At 38.9% G+C, this 17,690-nt stretch overlaps 1 protein-coding gene across 1 annotated transcript in view; it reads left to right on the top strand.

The window, feature by feature from the left end:
- Positions 1-17,690, top strand: part of St13 (ST13 Hsp70 interacting protein) — a 35,675-nt gene that overhangs the window by 12,830 nt on the left and 5,155 nt on the right. Inside the window, exons 5-10 of the mRNA XM_028789982.1 lie at positions 4,020-4,086; positions 9,188-9,272; positions 9,407-9,517; positions 11,965-12,067; positions 15,246-15,362; positions 17,244-17,292. Coding sequence (XP_028645815.1) covers positions 4,020-4,086; positions 9,188-9,272; positions 9,407-9,517; positions 11,965-12,067; positions 15,246-15,362; positions 17,244-17,292 — 532 coding nt within the window. The remainder of the gene's footprint in view (positions 1-4,019; positions 4,087-9,187; positions 9,273-9,406; positions 9,518-11,964; positions 12,068-15,245; positions 15,363-17,243; positions 17,293-17,690) is intronic.

The following is a 17,690-nucleotide window of genomic DNA, read 5'->3' as shown; positions in this document are numbered from 1 at the left end:
GAGAGAGAGAGAGAGAGAGAGAGAGAGAGAGAGAGAGAGAGAGAGAGCGCGCGCACGAGTGTGAGAGAGCAAGCAAGCCCACACTGTCCTCAAACAAGGTGATCTTATAACTTTAGTCTCCCAAGTGTGGTGTTACTGGTGTGTACCACCACACTGACTCTAAGCTTTATTGGCCTTTTGTTAATTTACTCAGCAGAACCTTTATTGAAGTTTTGTTCCATCAGTGCTGACATACTGTTTACTGTGTTTGGCCCTCTGGGGACTCTTGTTATGTGTGTCTTAATTGCTTTCTTTGTATTAATGCCACATTTTCTTATGAAGCTATCTACTAAGTCTTGTTACCTGCCAGGACAACGACTCATAAAACGAGAAATATTTTAGCTGTTCTTGATGTTTTGTTTTTCTTTCCTTTTTTTTTTTTTAAGATTTATTTATTTATTTAATGTGAGTACACTGTCGCTGTCTTCAGACACACCAGAAGAGGGCATCAGATCTGATTACAGATGGTTGTGAGCCACCATATGGTTACTGGGAATTGAACTAACTCACCTCTGGAAGAGCAGTCAGTGCTCTTAACCATTGAGCCATTTCTCCTCTCCAGCCCCGATGTTTTGTTTTTCAAATTTTAGAATTAGATTGTCAGGGTCCCAGCATAGTTATTCTCAATCACAGTCTCCAGCCCTCCCCGCCTCCGTCTCCCTCACAGGGGTTTGGGGGGTGAGAAAGGAATTGGATAGGGAGATTTGATTAGAGTTGCATTCAATTTAAATCTAATTGGGGAAAGAATACCTCTTATTATTGAGGTCATTCATGAATGTGGTATGTAATTTTAGGCTTTTAAAATGCTTTTCAATTTTTTTTTAAGATTTATTTAATATGTATGTATGTATGTATGATTCTCCCTGCAGGTATGCCTGCACACCAGAAGAGGGCACCAAATCTCATTATATAGTTGGTTATAAGCCACCATGTGGTTGCTGGGAATTGAATTCAGGACCTCTGGGGGAGTAGCCAGTGCTCTTAACCTTTGACCAATCTCTCCAGTCCCCTCAGTAGCTTTCTTTAAATAAATAAATTAAAAAAAAAAAACCTTTTTAATGATTCATTTATATTTGCATTGGTGTTTTGCTTGCATGTATGTGTAAGGGTGTTACATCCCCTGGAACTGGAGTTACGGACAGTTGTGAGCTACCACACTTTCTCTTTTTCAGGGTTCCTTGGTTATTTATGTCTTAATACATAAATTAATCTTAAGATTTATTTTTGTGCAGTAAGGTCTTCCTTTTTGACCCATTGTGGATCTAAACTCGGGAAAACCTCCTGGGTGTTAGGATTACCAAAGTGCACCCTGTGCCTTGCTTCTGTGTAGTGTTTTGACCCCAAGTTCTTTGGAATTTTTCCTGTGGACAATTTTCAAGGTCTGAGTAGGTTGTGTGTTTTTCCCAGAAGGAATGTATTTGCTTCCATCAAAGCTCTGAGTTGATGCTGACACTTAATTTTCAGGATAGCTTTTGTTGACATTGGCAATATGGGATTCAAATGAGCAACGGCTTTATGGTTTTGGCTTTTTTTTTTCTTTTTAAAACTTTTTTTATATTTATTTTATTTTGTATGTGTGTACTTGGAGGTTAGACTTGTGTAAGCCTTTTTCCATGTGTCTTGGAGATCAGACTCATGTCTGGCTAGGTGTCAAGAACCTTTGCCTGCTGAGACATCACCAGCCCAGTGGTGGATTTTCAGAAGAGCTTTCACTTCTCCACCTCTACTCAACTGCCCCTTGTATGAAGGAGGGTTAGGTTTTGCTTACTATGGTCTTTCGAGTTGTAGACATTGCAATTGTGAAATTCATTTGAAGTCATATTTTGTTAACCCATCTCTGAATGTATTCTTTGTTGGTGGTGTTCTGCATTATTATCCTCAGAAACAAAATACCAGGATATCAGGTTTGACCTTTGCTACAAAGATGAATGTAGATTGAGTACTTGGCCAACCTGAATTGCAGCCTTCATTTACTCTTGGGTGTTTGTTTGTTTGTTTTTTCTGAGACAGGGTTTCTCCGTGTAGCCCTGGCTATTCTGGAACTCACTCTGTAGATCAGGCTGGCCTCACTCAGAAATCCACCTGCCTCTGCCTCCCAAGTGCTGGGATTAAAGGCGCGCCCACCACTGCCCGGCCTATAAAACTATTTCTTAAGCATACTAATTTCAATACATATGTATACTGTGTAGTGAGCAAATCTGAGTATTTGTCCTTTTTCATTTATTTCCTAATAAAGACAGATGGATATATATCATGTTCTTTGACTCCCTTCTCCATTCCCCTCTTGAATACAGACATGTAGATCAACATGTAACAGGTACACTTGGCTAGCCATGTCTATTGTAGCACTGTTGACAATAGACAAGTTAGGGACTTGTCTGCCAGCAGGTGAATGGAATGTTCAATTGATGTGAAAAGACACCATGACCAAGGCAACTCTTAGAAGAGAAAGCATTCAATTGGGGGCTTGTAGTTTTAGATACAGGGTTAGTTCATTATTGTCATGGCAGGGACAGGCTGCTGGAGCAGTAGCTGAGAGCCACAGGCAGCAGGCAGAGAAAGGCACTGAACCTGTCATGGGCCACCCTCAAAGGCCACCCTCAGCAACATACCTCCAACAAGGATGCATCAACTCCAACATGGACATACCTCCTAATCCTTTCCAGTTTGTAAACTTAGTTTAGGCATTTTAAATTAATTTGCTCATTGCAAATTAATGAGCCTATGGGAGCCATGCTCATTCAAACCATCATGTAGATAAAAGAGAAATAGCGTGTTTATACAAGGTGGATTTTTACGAAACTAAAAAGAAACGTGAAATTGTATTGTTTGCTGGAAAATAGGTCAACTTGAAAATCCTAGTAGGTGAAATATGCCAAACTCAGAGACAAATACCATTTTCTTTGATTTGTGTGTCCAGTGCTGTACATAGACACATAGCCATTTTTATATATGTGACATGAAATTTCCTTGGAAACCTTTTTATGTTTGTGGAAGTCTTGTATGGTCTTAGAAACTATGCTATAGGGTTGGTTTCTGTTTCATGTAGGGTTTTTTTGTTGTTTTTTTTGTTTTTTGTTTGTGGTATGCCAGAACTGACTTTGTTGTTGTTTTTGTATCATATGGGTCTTACTCAGTAAACCAGGCTGGCCTTGGATGTTGAGCAGTCCTTTTGCCTGTACCTCTACCTCCTAAATACTGGTATAAAGGTGTGTCCTGCCCTAATAGGTCTGTTTGGTGTTTTTGTATTGTTTTACAGATTTAGTAATTTGTCAGTTCTTTGAATTTTCTAGTTAGATATAAAGATAACTAACTTTTCTTTTTGTTCTTAGATGTAGCAAATAATTTCCGTCGGGGCCGCCCCCCCCCCCCCCGCTCTACCACTACCACCAGTACAGGTTCTTACTATATGATATATAGCTCTATTAGTCCTGGAACTCATCATGTAGACTAGGTTGGCCTTGAACTCGAAGATTTTCTAGCTTCTGCCTTCTGAGTACTGGGATTAAAGGTGTGCTTTAATGTTTGGCAGAGATTATTTTCTTAATCAGTCAGCGCCTGCAGGTATTCACACAGTAGAGGTGTTAAAGTGGATGTGGTTAAAGTTACCACCAAACATTTGACTTTAGGTAGACTATTTAGCATATGTTCTTGCTAATCTTTCTGCTGTCAGCATTGTTGTTGGTATTTGTGCTTATAACTAAGATTTTTGTGGGAATAAAGGAGTAAGACCTCAATCTTCTATGATTGAAGGGCACTAGTTCACTTTTTATGAAGAGACTGGATTTAATTTTTATGGGTAGTTCCATGAACAGGGAAAGATGGTTGGAAGGAAGCAGAATCATTCTCTGTAGGTTTTACTACTAGAAAGGTAAGTGCATGGGTGTATGGATAGTGACTGTCACCTGTAAGATGGTCTGAATTACTTTGTTCTCATGCTTGCTTCACTACTTCTGAGCTGACTTTTAATTTCCTGTTAGATAACTGAGGAGATGATGGATGAAGCAAATGAAAAGAAGGGGGCTGCCATTGAAGCTCTAAATGATGGTGAGTGGCATTCTTTGTACTGTATTTCTGTAATAGTAGATTCTGTCCCTGCTGCAGTGACTGTTAGTAGTGTAACGTGAAGGGATTGCGTTTGTTATTTTACCACACTGAAGATGTTAGGATCCTACAGTACAGTCATCACCTTCTTCATGGCAAAGAGGCATCAGTGATATTGCCTTAGCATGGACAAGTCTGACTTGGCCTCTTCCTGCATATCTCATAGCATTTCTCTGCTTGGAAGCAACCCTTAAAAAGATGAAAGTTTTTTTGTTTGTTTGTTTGTTTTTTGTTTTTAAAAGAAATACCTGGTAATCCCTAACTTTTGACATAGTGATACCATTGATAAGTGATGTTTGTAAGTCAAACACTTGTTAAAATGGGAATAGAGTCCCTGCATCTTAGGTCTTCAAAACTTGTTGGCAAAAAGATGGCTTAGCATGTAAAAGGACTCATACCAAACCTAGTTGGCCTGAGTTTGTTCCCCCATGATGGAAGAAGAAAGCCTGTTTTTACAGGTTGTCCTCTAACTCCCATGTGTTCCTCAGCATGCTCCCTCCCACCCTTGCCAAAAATCTATTTTTTTTTTTAAATTTTTTTTTTTGTTGTTTTTTTGAGACAGGGTTTCTCTGTATAGCCCTGGCTGTCCTGGAACTCACTCTCTAGACCAGGCTGACCTCAACTCAGAAATCCGCCTGCCTCTGCCTCCCAAGTGCTGGGATTAAAGGCGTGCTCCACCACTGCCCAGCACCAAAAATCTAATTAAATTAAATGTTTGATTGTTGTGTGTGTCTCATGTGTGTCTATGTGTGTGCCTGGTGCTTGTAGAAGCCAGGAGAGTGTGTCTAATTGCCTGGAACTGGAGTTACAGTGATATGAACTGCCCTGTGGGTGCTGAGAATGAAACTTGTTTTTTTTGTTGTTGTTCTGTTTGTTTGTTGTTTGTTTTTAGAAAAACAACCTAGTGCCTGCAGCCACTTAGCCAACTATCAAGCCCTTAAGAATGTAATTTAAACAAAAAAATGTTTAATTACAGTTAGAACAAGTGATGATAGACTTAGGACTGTTGTGACTATTATAACATTTGATGGAGACGGCTTCATAACTTGGATGGCTGTCACTCATAGCTAGTATGTCACATGCTGATGCACATTTGCACTTGATTTAGAAGATGACTGAAGTTTTATTTGAGGATGTGTTTAGCAGTGTTGTTCCATATTGGCTACTTGACTTTTTGGTGGTGTGGGTTTAGTGGGGGTGGAAAGTGGTTGTCCCTGTATGTAATAAAGCTGGCTTAGAACTTCCACTCTGTAACCAAGGCTGGCCTTGAACTCAAGATCTTCCCCTGCAAGCTCAGGAGTACTGAGGGTTTTAGGCTTCGGCATCTCCCCTAGCTAGGTCCTTTATGCCTTTGTATTCTACAGTTGCCTTCATGCTTTAAAGGTTTGATTGCTTTTTGTTCTTTATTAGAATGTCCTTTTTATTTTATTTTTTTTAAAGATTTATTTATTTTACGGATATGAGTACACCGTCTCTGTCTTCAGAAACACCAGAAGAGAACATCAGATCCCATTACAGGTGGTTGTGAGCCACCATGTGGTTGCTGGGAATTGAACTCAGGACCTCAAGAAAAGCAGTCAGTATTCTTAACCTCTGAGCCATCTCTCCAGCCCCCTTTATTTTTTTTGAGACAGGATCTTACTATGTGGCTCTAGTTGTCTTAGAACTCACTATGTAGACCATGCTGGCCTAGAACTAACAGAGATCCACCTTCCTCTGTCTCCTAAGTGCTGGGATTAAAGTCATGTACTACCTTCATGCCCAAGAACTCTGATTACTACTGTTTTCTTTAAGGGCTAGTACTTTACATAACATTTGAAGATTTATCATGATGTTCCTACCTATTGTGGTCAGACTCTATGAATATCTGTATTTTAGATTTTGTTTGTTTTTGTCTTTTAGAGACAGTGTCCTTTTGATATAATTTAGGCAAGCCTCCAGTTGTGATCCTATTGCCTCTCAGTCTCTTCATTACTGGGATGTAATATTGTATATGGTATTTCCCGCCACTTACAGCTTTGTTACTATCTTGTTCTCTCCATATGCATGTTCACCCACACACTTGTAGTGGGATAGAGTTCATAGTCTTAGTTAGGATGGTTAACTGTAATTGAGCCCACACCTTTTTACATGAATGCCTAGGCAAGCTTTGTGTAGTTGGTTCTCTCTTTCTGATGTTAAGCCAACTGCTTTTATCATCTTGCCAGGTTACCCTGGAAACATTTTTTTTTTTAAATTCTAGTCATTTTCACTGCCTTAGACTGTTTTTTACTTGTGCCTCACTACTTCCCATAAAGTTGTTCAGCAATTGATCTTGAATTCAAACTCATTTTCATAGCCACTGTCTTAGTCCTTTTTCATACTAATTTTAATTGTCCTGCTACTTAAGTGGCTATTTGCCTGTTTGAAATTATACATGCTTACAGTCTTGTAATATGTGTGTGAATATACATATATGTGTGTGTGTATGTATATATGTAAAATATGTATGTGTGTATATATATGTGCGTGCATGCACACACACACACACACACACACACACACACACACACACACAGAGTTTCATTAAAACCTTAACTAGCAGCCAGTGAGTGAGATGGCTCAGTGGGTATGGGCCATAGTGTTGTCACTAGTCCTGTTGAACCCACAAAGTAGAAAAAGAGCCCCACCCTCTCAAGTTGTTCCTTGACCTCTGTTATTGTGCCCCACCCCCTCACAAATAAAATGAAAAACCTCTTATACTAGTTGTGTAGTTTGTTCAGGGAGATGGGGATGGAAAATAGATTTGTATATGGAGTGAGAATTAACTATTTATCTGGGTGCTGGAGTAGTAGAACATTTGTATGGAATTGTGCAAAGCCCTAAGTTTGAATCTGGGTACTGAGGGCAAAATTTTAGTATTGAACATGGTATATCTTTGTTACCAGAAAGAATTACTTGTGTAGCATATTTATGTAGTAGCATTAATAAGGCTTTTTTTGGGGTTGTTTTTGATATTTTTGAGACAGTTTCACTATGTAGTCCTGTCTATCCTAGAACTCATTACGTAGACCAGGCTGGCTTTGAACTTGCAGAATTGTACCTTCTCAAATGCTGAGGTTATTAACAAGACTTTTCTTTTTTGGTCATTGTTTTTGTAAATTCTCTTGAAATCTTACATTCATTGGTAAATTGGGTAAATACTTTCCTCAACAAAATTTGACATTTATTTTAAAAATCTGTAGTTGTCTTGCCCTTGAAAAATAAACTGGGATATGCAATGAACTTTTTTGTTTTGTTTTTGTTTTAAAACTTTTGGGCCAACTAGATGACTTAGCAGGTAAAGGTGCTTGCCGCCAAGCCTGACAGTCAACCCCGGGACTCAGGATGGAAGGAGAGGAACTTCTGAAGGTTGTTCTGATTTGCATATATGCATACACAAATAAGAATAAATGAATCTGATTCCTTATATAAAAAGCTAAGGATGTGGGGCTGGAGAGACGACTCAGTGATTAAGATTGCTGCTGCCCAACTCTGTTACAAGGGCTGGAATTAGGATCCATGTTGGGTGGCTTGCAGAAGCTTGTAAGTCCAGCTCTAAAGGATCAAATGCCATCTTCTGGCCTTTGTGGGGACACTCCAACATGTTCACATACATTTATACAAACACACAGACAAATAAATAATGATAACCGTGAATAAAGGTTAATTTCTTAATGGCTTAAATGTCTATTATATGTTCATTTAAACAGTATTTCTCAAAAAGAGAAAACTAGTTTTCATATCCTGTGAAATGAGTTTAGACACTTTATCCTCTTGAAGTGTAGTTATTAAGTAAAACTGAGTCCCATATAAACAGTCTGCATTGATTTGTTTGTTTATAAATTTTTCAAGGCAGGTTTTCTCTATGTAGGTCTGATTGTCCTGGAACTTGCTCTGTAGACTAGACCAGGCTGGCCTTAAACTTAAGAGATCACCTGCCCCTGCCTAGCAAGTGCTAGGATTAACACCATGTGCCACTACTTCCTGGCCATGTTTTAAAATATTTACTTTTTAAGTGTGTGTATGATCCTTGGAGGTCAGAACAGAACATCAGATCCCCTGAAACTGAAGTTATAAATGGTTGTAAGTTACATTGTGGGTACTGGAAACCAAACCTGGGTCTTCTGCAAAAGTACTAAGATTCCTAGCCATTGTCGCAGCTCTTGTTTCTTTACTTTTTGCTTGGTGGTAGGGTGCGAATGCATAGTGCATGTATAGAAGTCAGTGGACAGCTTTCAGAAGTTCATTCTCTTACCATGTGGGTTGTTTGCTTGTTTGTTTGTTTTTTTTGAGACAGTTTTCCTATATGGTCCAGATTTCCTGGGACTAATTGTATATATAGCCTAGGCTTGCCTCTAATTTTTTTCTTTTAAATATGTTTTAGAATTTTTTTTTATGTGTATGGGTGTTTTGCCAACATGTGTGTTCACTGTTTGCCTAGTGCCATGGAGGTGAGAAGAAGGCATCAGATCTCCTGGAACTTGGGTTATAGATGGTTGGTTGTGAGCTAATATATGGGTGCTGGAAATTGGACCTGGCACTTCTGGAATAGCAGTTAGTGCTCTTAACCATTGAGGTATCTCTCTAGCCCTTTATTTTAAAAATGTTAAAGTGCTGGCCACTAAATGTTCTTGGTGGAAAGTACTGTACTGAGCCATGAGCCCTGTCTCCTGTCTCTATACTGTGCTGAGCCCTGTCTCCTATCTCTGTACTGTATTGAGCCCTGTCTCCTGTCTCTATACTGTGCTGAGCCCTGTCTCCTATCTCTATACTGTACTGAGCCCTGTCTCCTCTCTATACTCTACTGAGCCCTGTCTCCTGTCTCTATACTGTACTGAGCCCTGTCTCCTGTCTCTATACTGTACTGAGCCATGTTTCCTATCTCTATACTGGTCTGTTCTCTCTTTTTTTTTTTTAAAAGGTAGACGGAGAAATGATGTATAATTCTTAATTAGAAGTCAGAATATTTTATTAACATCTTTATCTTCTGGACATTTTCTTAGTAAGTTTACTTCCACTTCAGGTGAGCTCCAGAAAGCCATTGACTTGTTCACAGACGCCATCAAGCTGAATCCTCGCTTGGCTATTCTGTATGCCAAGAGAGCCAGGTAAGGACACTGAAGTACAGAGCACCTTTTGAAGACTCCTACACTCATTGGTTCAAGTAATTTTGATTTTGTAGAAATCTCAAAGGTTTTATTGTTTGAATGAAGTTTTTCTTAATAATACCTTTGTTTTTTAGTGTCTTTGTCAAATTACAGAAGCCAAATGCTGCCATCCGAGACTGTGACAGAGCTATTGAAATAAACCCTGATTCAGCTCAGCCATACAAATGGCGAGGGAAAGCACACAGGTAAATGAGCAAATACTGCTTACAGAGCTGAGTTTCACCAATAGAACCCATGAGCTAAAAAGTTAGATGTGGCCAGGTAGTGGTGACACACACCTTTAATCCCAGCAGCATTGGACAGGCAGAGGCAGGTGGGTTTCTGTGAGTTTGAGACCAGCCTGGAGTCTAGAGGGCCCAGGAAAACCAGAGCTATAGAAGAAAACGCTGCCTCAGTGTATTGTCCCATCCCCCAAATGCTGTGTGTGGTGCTGTGGAGGCTGGAAACAGGTCAGAGAGTCCCTAGGATTCCCTGCTGGCAGCCTAGCATACATACTGAATTATAGAGTAGCATCCAGAAACAGAAGTTGACTGAACCTGAGAAATGGTTCTTGAGACTGTTTTTATGCGCGCGCGCGCAAGCACACACACACGCACACGCGCACACACAAACTAGTCAAGTTTAAGCAATTTTCAAGATTTCATTTAATCTATTTTAATATGCTTTGTTCAAATTTTGCCTAAGTGCTTTTATTTCAAATTAATGTGTTCAGTATGAAGAATTAAGAAAAGTAATGAGAAAATATTTCACTCTTTCCATTGTAAAATCACTCAACATTATCGAGTCACATAGGCACATAAAAGACAACCTGGTTTCCTTTTACCAGCAAGAACACAAGAAGAGCTATTGACTACCCTAGCCTGAAACGTCTTTATTCGTTACTGGGACGCTTAAAAATATCTGAATAAAGAATCAATTTCACCCAGTCTAATAATAATTTATAGTGTTGGAACTTATTGTTTCATATTTGTCTTAAGTGGATTGAGAAGTTTATGTAGGTGAAGTTTGAGTAGAAATAAGAATGGATGTTCTTGATAAAACTGTATTAGGTGACTCACAGTAGTCATTTTTGATGAAGGCTTGTCAAAGAGAAAGGTAAAATGTTTTGCTGCTGTGTGGTGTAAGGAAAGCTCACACATTGCTGTTGCTTTGAAATCAGTCACCAGTCCTCAAAATGGCATTTTGCTTTCTGTACAGATTTCAAATAAGCTATTTTTCTAAGAAACCATAGTTCACTTTGCGGACACTAAAATTTGTGTGGTTGGGTATACTTAACTGCTTCTGTTACTGTCCTTACTGTCACATCAGTGAACACAACCCAGAAACAATACCTTTATAAATTCATGAGTTGAATGAACAATTTATAAGTTGAGTTTATGTTGAGATTTTCCAATTAAAAAAAATGTTTGCTTTATCAATCTATATCCCTATTTAATTTTGTAAACATATAAGTGATAGTGTTTCAGTTAGCACAGAATACTCTCCAGGTAAACGGTCAAGGTTTTCTTGGCTGTCAGGGTTGTCTTTAAGAACATATACCATTTAAAATATGTGGCTGAAGCAAAATATTAGAAATATACTTTGAATTTTTATATATGTGTGTATGTTGTGAATGTGCTATAGTCTCATTTTTGCTTATATTTAAGCTTAGGGTTTGTGTTACCAATTTTATGACACTCACTTTTGGTGGTTGCAGGATTCCATGCCATGGTGCACATGTTCTCCACCCCATTTTCTTTCTTTTGTTTTGGGTGGGGCTGGGGACCCTTTCCAAGTTAAGGGTTTCTCTGTAGCCCTGGCTGTCCTGGAACTCACTTTGTAGACCAGGCTGTTTTCCACCTCACCTTTGGCTTCCTCTTCCTACTAGGTGCTGGAACTAAACACTTATACTTCTCCCCCACCACTACCCCCTACCACTCCCTCCCACACACGCAGTCTGTTAGTTCTGAGTACTAGATTTTGTTATGTTTTTTTTTTTTTTTTTCTCGGTAAAGCAGGCCCATGTTGCATGGCTTTCCCTTCAGTCCTACATAGAATATCATGAAGTATGTTTCATGTTAGAAAATAACTGCTTTACCTTCTTGTAAATACATCAGTACTCTCAATTAAGAATAGTGCTAGGGGGCTGGTGAGATGGCTCGGGTTAAGAGCACTGACTGCTCTTCTGGAGGTCCTGAGTTCAAATCCCAGCAACCACATGGTGGCTCACAACCATCTGTGATGAAATCTGATGCCCTCTTATGGGGTGTCTGAAGACAGCTACAGTGTACTTACATATAATAAATAAATAAACTTAAAAAAAAAAAGAATAGTGTTAGAACAGGCTTAGAATTATCATTGTAGGAATTTCAATTTCTTCAAGATTTTAGAAAGTTAACCATCACTGTAGCATAGTTTTTTTAAGCTTTTTTGAGTTAGAGTTTCTTTGTGTAGCCCCAGCTGTCCTGGAATTTATTTTGTAGACTAGACTAGCCTCAAAGATCTGCCTTTCAAGTGCCAGGATCAAAGGTGTGTACCACCACTGCCTGACTGTCATACAGTTCTTGAATTGGTTGGTAAAAAATTATAGTTAATAATTAACTGAAAACTTTCCTGGTACTATACATTTTGTGAGAGTTTACATCTATTTCAGACTCCTAGGTCACTGGGAAGAAGCAGCCCATGATCTTGCCCTTGCCTGTAAACTGGATTATGACGAAGATGCCAGTGCAATGCTGAAAGAAGTTCAACCGCGGGTATGTCATTCATTGACAGACAGTGTGCTCTGCTTGGAAACCTCATACGCTTGTCATGTTTCCGGTTTGGATGCTGTGTTAGAGAGCAGACTGTATGACTTTTCTCCAAGGTGTCAGTGGGCTTATACAGAAAGTCAGAAAGGTGGCATGCACACGAGCCTTTAATCCCAGCACTTAGGAAGCAGAAGCACGTGGATCTCTTGAGTTCCGGCTATAAAGAGAGACTCTGTCTCCAAAAATGAAAGACAGAGGAAGGAAGAAGAGAAGGCTTATGTTTCGTATCTACTCTGACCTTATGTACTAGGTATGCTATATACAAAGGTGTGGCCTTTCTGACTTTAATTTCAATTTATTTTTATTTTTTGAGACAGTATTTCCCTGTGTAGTCCTGGCTGTCCTAGAACTCACTCTGTAGATCAGGCTGGCCTTGAACTCAGAAATCCTCCTGTCTCTTGCCTCCCCAGTGTTGAGATTAAAGGCGTGCGCCACCACTACCTGGTAAGATTTAAAAAAAAAAAAAAAGAAAATGTTTAATCTAAAAATATAGAACCTTTATATACAAGGTTTTCGTTTGTTTTGGTCCCAGGACAGGATCTCACTGTAGATCTGGCTGTCCTGGAATTTAGATTGTAGGCAGAGCTGGTCTCAAACTCACAGAGATCCACCTGCCTCTGCCTCTCTAGCTGGGATTAAAAGAATGTGTTACTACACCCAGCTACAAGGCTTTTTTTTTTTTTTTTTTACTTCAGAAATATGGACTGGGTTTATATATAGTTCAGTGGTGGAGTGCTTATGTAATATTTACAAAGTTCTCAGTTCAGTCCCCATTCAAATAGATGAGGGATGGAATAAAAAGATAGATAGCATATCAGTGACTTTATCTTTAAATGTTTTAACACAGAAGTTGTATTAAATGAAATTTACCAGACTTAATTTGATTAATGGAGCCTTTTTCTTTTATATATTATGATGTTTCTGTATATATGGTGTGGATAATGGTGTGTGTAAAGGTTGAAGGAGTCATTTTTATCTTGAATTAGGTTCTGGAGATTGAACTCAAGTCATCAATATTTTTTATCAATTGCTTTAACTTTGAGCCCTCTCACTGGCCCTTGATTTTTTTTTTTTTTTTTTTTTTCTTCGAGACAGGGTTTCTCTGTGTAGCCCTGGCTGTCCTGGAACTCACTCTGTAGACCAGGCTGGCGTCGAACTCAGAAATCCACCTGCCTCTGCCTCCCAAGTGCTGGGATGAAAGGCGTGCGCCACCACCGCCCGGCTGATTTTTTTTTTTTTTTTAAAGCCCCAGGAAACTTAGCAAACTAGTTGTTGAATATACTGTGGACTATAAAGTTCTTAGAAATATTCATACAGACACTAAAGTAACACTTTGATATCAGCTCTTCACCTCCAAAGCAATTTGAAAGGACAGTTTCTTCCTTCCCCCTTCCTCCTTAGGGCAGTTTTTTTTGGGGGCGTCAAACTCAGGGCCTTGTATGTGTTCATCATATACTTAACACAAAAGTAAATGTTTCTGGCCTTGTCCCCATTTTTTAAAAAAGTATTTATTTTATGTATATGGGTATTTTGGTTGCATGTGTGTCTGAGTACCATGTTCCTGTGATGCCCACAAGGGGTATTAAATCATCTGGAACTGGACTTAAAGGTGATTGTAAGCTGCTATATGGGTGCTAAAAATCAAACCCAGGTCTTCTGTAAGAGCTGTGAGTGCTTGTGACCAAGGAGCCATCTCTCCCCAGCACCACCTTGTCCCACATTTAATAGAGGAGGAACCTTAAGTCTAGGCAGAGTGTGGCACTTGATATGTGTATGGAATAGCTGCCTTCCTGTGGCAGATACTTTTGATGATAGTTTTTCTGCTGAACTAATCTGTGACATGTGAATCCTGAGTAATCTATAGTAGATAGAAGCCATGAAGCAAGAATTGTACTAAAACTTGCAATACAAATTTGTAATACAAATACATGTGTTTGTCCTTGGGTTTTGTCATCTGTTTGAGATTAAAAGATTTCGCTTTAAACTGCGTGTCCTAGACTCTTCTTGTTTCACAATGTCTAATGTATTTGACATTGCTCTTGAAGCCTGGCTTTATGTTAGCTTGTTTTTAATGAGTTCATTAGCTTATGTTTGTTTACATGTAACAATGGTTTTCATTTACATGCACATAATGTATTTTGTTAATTCTTACTTCCCATTACCTCCCCCCCCCCTTTTTTTGACCCATTGAGTTTTATTAGGGTTTTCTTAAAGGAGTGTGGATGAGGATACAGAGCCATGGATGGCTCCTTACCACTGGCTATACAACTAAAGAGAATGACTCTTACTCCACTGTAATGTTACTTTCTTTGAGACTGCCAGCTACAGAATAATGATGGAAGACTTACTATGAATGCCTAGGCCTTATAGCTAGGCTTGTTCTCAACTAGCTCATAGCTTATTAACCTATCTATTTTATTCTAAATTCTGCCACCTGGCTCATTTGTAACCAACCTCTCCTCTTTAGTACCTACCTGCTTCTTCCTTCATCAATCCTCCCACTCTTGTTTCCCAGAATTCCTGTCTTTTCCTGGAAGTCTCACCTTCTACTTCCTGCCTTTACTGTAAGCCATCGGCTTTTTATTTTACCAATCAGGAGGTGAGAGAGGAAGTGTTTATAAAACAGAGACAGATGATGCTTAGCAATACCAAAGTCTGACCTGTAACCAGATCTTTTTGATTCAGAAATCAGCATTTGTATAATACAGAGACAATCTTTACAGTGCATAAAACCACCACTGTACCATCAGCTGTCAGTTGACTATAACTCCTCAGGGTAGAGTAGGACCTCCGTAGTCTCTCTCTAGCTTCCATGAGTTAGGTTTTCATTTTTCTGTTAAGATGAATCTGTCATTTCTTAGAGCTATATATTAAACAAGTCAGTTAGTTAGTTTGTTTTTTTGTTTGTTTGTTTGAGGCAGGGTTTCTCTGTGTAGCCCTGGCTGTCCTGGAACTCATTTTGTAGACCGGGCTGTTCATGAACTCAAGATCTGCCTGTCTCTGCTTCTTGAGTGCTAGGATTAAAGGCATGCACCATCATGAAGGCTATGAAGTAACTCTTAACAAAACTTGACTTACTTTATCAAACATTGCAGGTAAACTTACTTCCTATGCTTTTATTTAGGCTCAAAAAATTGCTGAACATCGGAGAAAGTATGAGCGAAAACGTGAAGAGCGAGAGATAAAAGAACGAATAGAAAGGGTGAAGAAGGCTCGAGAAGAGCATGAAAGAGCCCAAAGGGTAAATTCCTGTAGCAAGCCCAGTAGATTAGACTTTAGGGCATTTTTCTTTGTTCGATGGCTGTGGGGGAGTCTTTACTTTTATTCTGTTCTTTTTGTTTTTCATCTTAAGTGAGCTTATATTTCACTAATTTAGATATTTGTTCTTTTAAAATTTGCAAATTTGGGCCAAGAGTATAACTTACAGAGCACTTTCCCAGCAGCACAAACCCCTCTCCCATCCAAACTCAAAATGTTCTGGCCAGGCTTATTAAAACTTGATAGCACTATTATTCTGTGTACTAGTCCTTCCCTGTAGGATTCTTCTTTCCAACAGTGAATTCATGACTATATAAAAAAGTTCTAGCTGTGCATTGTGGCTACTTTTATAATCCCTGCATTCAGGAGGCTGAAGCGGGAGGACTTTCACATTAAAGTAAAAAGTTAAAAACCAAACAAAACCAAAAACCTTAAAATTGACTACATAGTCTTATCTTAAGAGGATAATTCTACCTGTTTTTAATTATACCCTAATATTATAGAAATGTAGAGATTCTTGATAGTTTGTTCTAGTATTATTAATAGTCTTCTTGATTTTCCTGTTTTTGTTCCCATGTATCTATGTATATTGGTGTTGTATGACAAGACTGTTCCTGGGGAGACACTACACACATTTACGCACCCCAGATTGACGGTTCATCTTGGTGAACCATGAGTTTTATCAGTTATTTACAGGAATATGGGTGAGGGATTATTTACAGGAGCAGAAATGACTCAGACAGCTGCATCACCAAACCCCACCCAGCCTGAGTTACATACAGCTCACAAAGCTGGGAACCCGGAGCTCACTGCACTGCCTGCAGGCAGCTCAACCGGTTACAGAGTGACCTTTCCAGATGACCTCTTCCAGGCAGTTTAACTGTTTCTGCTTTATCTGGGCAGCTCTACTGATCTCAAGAGTCTTTGTAGCTTGACTCTTGGGGAGGGGACCAAGCTAATCTTGTCAGTTTCAGGGACTTCCTAAAGCTATTTTGAGTTGTTTACCTTCTTCTTGAAAGAGTTTTCCTGCAGGTTGGACTGTTTCAATTCTGAAGCAAACTGTTACACAATTGGTTTTATCTATTGTAACTTTTTTGTTTCCAACCTTTGTCGAAAGAAAGGACACTTATAGGTATATAATTATGTAGTAAGTCATAATTGGGGGTCATTTAATCAGCATCATAATATATACATATATATACTTGTATGTATATATGTATATATATATATATAGTCTTATTACTGTTTATAAAAATATGTGTATATGCTTTATTTGATTTCCTCTCTCTCATGTCCTGGAGATTGAACTGGGGCCTCACACATACTGTGTAAGTGCTGTATACTGGGGCATAGTCCATCTCCATGATTGTTTCTAACAGTGTGAAAGAAAGTTCTAGTTGGCCTTAACTCTAAAAACCAGCTCAGGAAGCCTTCTTCTGTGCTGTTGTACATTTTGCTGGGAAAATGTACAAGAGATGAACCTAAGAAATAATTTAAGTATGCCCTTTGAAGTTTTAAAACAAGTGAGAATTTATAGCTTTCATATGAATACTACAAATTGCATTTGTGCTCTATGTTTCCAGAGAAATAAAACTGCTAGAAATCATTAGTAAAAATAATGTCCTGTGACAGTTGGATTCTGATGAGAAGTGGATTCATCTTGAACCTTATCATTCTTACTGTCTTCTCTCTCTCTCTCTCTCTCTCTCTCTCTCTCTCTCTCTCTCTCTCTTTCTCTCTCTTTCTCTCTCTCTCTCTTTTTGATTTCCTTGGACAGGTTAGGTATGGGAAGAAAGCTTTCTTTTTGTTGCTGCTGTTGTTTTTCTTCTTCTGTTGTATAATTTGTTTTCATTTCGTTTTCAAGGAAGAAGAAGCCAGAAGACAATCTGGATCTCAGTTTGGCTCTTTTCCAGGTATTTATTTATTTATTTAGTCCTGTTACATGTGATAATATTTATATTCATGAAGATACTGCCTAAAAACACAGGGCTAGAGTGATGGCTCAGTGGTTAAGAGCGTGAGCTGCTCTTCCAGAAATCCAGGGTTCAGTTCCCAGCACCCACGTTGTAATTCCAGTTCCAGGGGAATCCATTGTCATCTTCTAGTCTCCACAGGCATCAGAAATGCATGTGACATATAGACGTACATGGAAGCAAAGTACTCCTACACATTAAAAGCAAAAAAAAAACCAGGAACCTAAAAATGTCGGGTTCTTACTGTGCATAAATGTATTTTGAGCCCATTATGAGAGGTGAACTGGAGTTAGGAGTTAGCAGGCGGTTCTGAGCCTTGCACGTTGGATACTGGGAAC

The sequence above is a fragment of the Grammomys surdaster genome, unplaced genomic scaffold (assembly GCF_004785775.1).
Source record: "Grammomys surdaster isolate TR1022 unplaced genomic scaffold, NIH_TR_1.0 125852, whole genome shotgun sequence".
In the NCBI taxonomy this organism is placed as follows: domain Eukaryota; kingdom Metazoa; phylum Chordata; class Mammalia; order Rodentia; family Muridae; genus Grammomys; species Grammomys surdaster.
The sequence above is the reverse complement of the archived record's forward strand: the minus strand, read 5'-3'. Positions and strand labels throughout refer to the sequence as shown.